The sequence below is a fragment of the Silene latifolia genome, chromosome 1 (genome assembly GCF_048544455.1).
Source record: "Silene latifolia isolate original U9 population chromosome 1, ASM4854445v1, whole genome shotgun sequence".
NCBI classification, from domain to species: Eukaryota; Viridiplantae; Streptophyta; class Magnoliopsida; order Caryophyllales; family Caryophyllaceae; genus Silene; species Silene latifolia.
In genome coordinates this window covers 39,463,949-39,467,640 of record NC_133526.1, presented here as the reverse complement: position 1 = coordinate 39,467,640, position 3,692 = coordinate 39,463,949, and the positions used below count along the sequence as shown (strand labels likewise).

At 35.5% G+C, this 3,692-nt stretch overlaps 1 protein-coding gene across 1 annotated transcript; it reads left to right on the top strand.

Annotated features, from left to right (window-relative positions):
• The first annotated feature begins 2,799 nt into the window (after window positions 1–2,799).
• LOC141644403 (S-protein homolog 1-like) lies at window positions 2,800–3,252 on the top strand. The gene has a single exon (XM_074453931.1). The coding sequence runs from the start codon at window positions 2,800–2,802 to the stop codon at window positions 3,250–3,252; it is 453 nt and encodes a 150-aa protein (XP_074310032.1).
• The last annotated feature ends 440 nt before the right edge of the window (window positions 3,253–3,692 follow it).

The window sequence follows — 3,692 nt, the reverse complement described above, 5'->3', positions numbered from 1 at the left end:
ACCAATACCGTTTCTTACCTCCTTTCCCCACCACATTCGTCCTCCATTTACCACCATAAAGCCCGCCTCTACTGCACCTTATCACCATATGCTCGCTCTCCTTGACCACCTCCGGGAAGCACGTCACAAGCCGTATCTTGATTCATCAGTATACTTGCAAAATCGGGACTTTAGAAAGTATAAATTCAAGATCCTTATCAGAAATCAAAGAAAACAAATCATCACCTCTAAGAAATTAAATCGTCAGTAATTTGGGGGTGAGTGTGGAGTTCGGCGGGAGTGTCCAATAGGTAGCAAAGATTCAATCTTTTTTGCAAATTGATGACAAAGATTCAATTTTTTTGCAATTTTATAGCAAAGATTCAATCTTTTATGTTGCAGCTCTCTTTCATTATTTCCTGTTAGATTAGATTGAGGAGTTGGGGGTGTATGTTATTTTACAGCTTTGTAGGTTATCCAATTTACTCTATTTTTTGACCCATTTGCTGAGCATGTCTTTTATTATATCAGAGGAGATGAACAATTCAAAAGGCAGGGAAATTATATTACCATATTTCATCTTTTTATGTTAAATTATTTAAAGTTGCAGGTTACCACTGAAAGGGAAGAGGAAGAGGATGAAGATATTATAAAAGGTGGGACCCACGCACTACTTTACCTACTGTTACAGGTAACGAAATTGCCAATTATATTAAAAGGAAAGGGGTATAATAGTTTGGTATATTGATAGTTAAATTAAAGTTCAGAATATTTTGAGAAGGACCCCAATAATTTGAAGTATTCTCATTAAATAACCCTTTGAAATAAAGATCCAAGAGTCATCACAAATGAACTACACCCAGATTGTGAGTTCTAATGAAATATGAAGATAGAAATTATCAAGGATTTGAAGATATCAAGTTTATCAACTACAATGAGTTTTATTCAACTATCGAGAAGTTACGTTAAAGCATGGTTCATTTCAAGGTACATCAAGTTATGTAATCAACAGAGGGAGTTGACACGCGTTGTACTCTTTTTCCTTATCCATGGTTTTGTCTCACTGGGTTTTCCATGGAAAGGTTTTAACGAGGCAACTATTATTATGCGTGTTTGAAGACTATTGTACTCTTTTCCTTTCTAGCGTTTTTCCCATAGGGTTTTCTAGTAAGGCTTTTAACGAGGCATCTTCTTCAGTAATGGACATCCAAGGGGGAGTGTTATGAAATATGATTATATGGATATCCATATCTTAAAATATTATAGGGTATATTATCTTATGGAAACTTTACCCTCATTGCATGTGTATATATATGCCCCCTCATAATGGAATAAGAATACAGTTTTGTCTCCCTTACTTTCGCTCTAACTCATCTCTACAATTCTCTCTAATTCTCTCTCCCCTTTATTTCACAACATTTATGTCAAAAATAATGTGATTTTAATTCAGGGAAAAAAGGATTACGCATTGAATCAGATAAATAAATTAAATAATGTGATTTTTTAGCTCAATATTTTTTCGCAGTACGATTTTTACTCATCTTAGTACTTTTTACACCAAAATTTTCATTTGATACCGTTGACTAAAAAACACAATAACCCTATTTTTCTCTCTCTTCTCTCTACCTCCTTCTCTCTCTCTCTCTCTCTCTCTCTCTCTCTCTCTCTCTCTCTCTCTCTCTCTCTCTCTCTCTTGTTAAAACCAACCTTCTTTAATCTCCTCAAAATTCTTCAATTATAAAGAGTATTCGAATCAAGAGCAGGAATTTAATTCATTAATCCTATATAAATAATTTAATTGACTCTTTTTTATATTTTTATTCCTTTTAATTAGGGTTTTAAGTCTAAATTGATAAATTGTTAGTGTATGGCGAGGTTGCTGTTGGTGTTTTAGCATATTGCATCGCCGGTGTAGGTCGATGATGGTTGGACGGCGTCCGGCGACGGTAGTAACGACGGTGACGGAGGCTGTGATTAACGGCGGAGTTGGTTGTGTTGGTTATCAACACAAATACACATAGTACACACCAACGTAGTAGTACATTGACAATGTAGTATACAAACTAAAAAAAAAAGTGATAAAGCAAGTCATCAGCATAGTACATCAACGTAGTACACACCATTACACCAACAAGTCCTTAACACCACCGCAACCCAGCGCCGGCCCCTCGTTGCCGTCTGTCTCGTTGGCCTACCAATGGACTTCCCCGCCTGCGACATAACGACATAGCCGCCACAACCCACCACGACGGATCGGAGTACAATGTGTCGCAACTCCCAAACTGAAACCACCACCCTCTGGCCTCTGACCGACCATTATAGTCCCAGTGCAACCGGCTAGTCGGTCGGCCGGCAAATCACCTCTCCTAATGTTTTGTTCATTAACCATAAGTGGGTGAAATTAGAGGATTATGGCCTTATGGGTAACTGAAAATAGAGACAATAGATTAGAGAAAATTTAGAGAGAAGATGGGTGGGGAAATGAGAGGGTATAATTGTCAATAATGTACTACACGAGTAAAATGTGTACTGCGAAAATCACCACCCAAAGTTTATTTTAAAATTCAAAAAGTATATATTCAGATGTATAATCTCTAAACTGCATAATAGGTTATAGAATCAACTATATACTTACCTAAATTAGATTGATCTTTTTCCTAAAAATAAGGTGGCTCAATATACAAAAACAACTCTTTTGTTGGATTTAGAGAGCTAGATTATCTATCCCCTCTAGAATAATCAAATGTATAAGCAAATAAAACAAATCATTTCATCATTAATCACCTTTTGAAAAAAATCACAAATCAAAATCTATAAATAATGGGAATTATTGATCTAATCAAGATTTTGTTAGCATTCTTAATAATTGGAGAAGCAAAAGGATGGGCAATCGGACCGACACATTATGAGTTTAACATTGAAAATGCAATGTCCGACGGTGTTCTTAATGTTCATTGTATGACAAATGACGATGATCTCGGCCTTGTTCGACTACCCGTTCATAACAATTATACGCATGGGTTTCAAACACAAATGTTCAAGGCAACACGGTATTTTTGTGATCTCATAGCTCCGGGACGGGTGTACAAGGTGTTTGACACCTTTCGGGATATGATAGAGTTTGTTGATCATGAATGTGGAGGGCGACATTGTTTTTGGAAGGCAATGGACGATGGTATTTACTTGTTTCATATTCAGAAAAAGAAGTATTTTAAAAAGTATGATTGGAGTACAAAACAACCGAGCGATGGTGATCCATTAGAGTCTACCTAATTTTCTCTACGTACTATTTGAGTATAAAACCGATCTTGGACATCAACCATCATCTTAAACTTTTGATTGAAATGGTTTTTTGACACGTATATCTTGTGACTTAATTAACTATATGATATGATTTTCAATGAGGCTTACATGTTTTCGGTATGGTATGACAATGTTGTATTTACATATTGAAACATACGGCATACTACGATTCCATATAAAATGTGTGTCTTATACGTTCATCCTATGATGATTACGATTGTCATCCGATGAATATGGTTGCCATAAGAAAAGTTTTTGCATGCAATATTACTTGATCAATTCAAATACTCATGGTTTCTCTTTTGTTTTCTTTTTTTTTTCTTGGAAATTAGAAAGGCGAATGATTTCTCATTTTGTTGGAGTATAGGGATAATTAATCATAATAAAAAAAAATTATATGATAATAAGTG

What these genes read in the sequence shown, in the direction of transcription:
- LOC141644403 (XM_074453931.1), top strand. Translation starts at nt 2,800, where the DNA reads ATGGGAATTATTGATCTAATCAAGATTTTGTTAGCATTCTTAATAATT.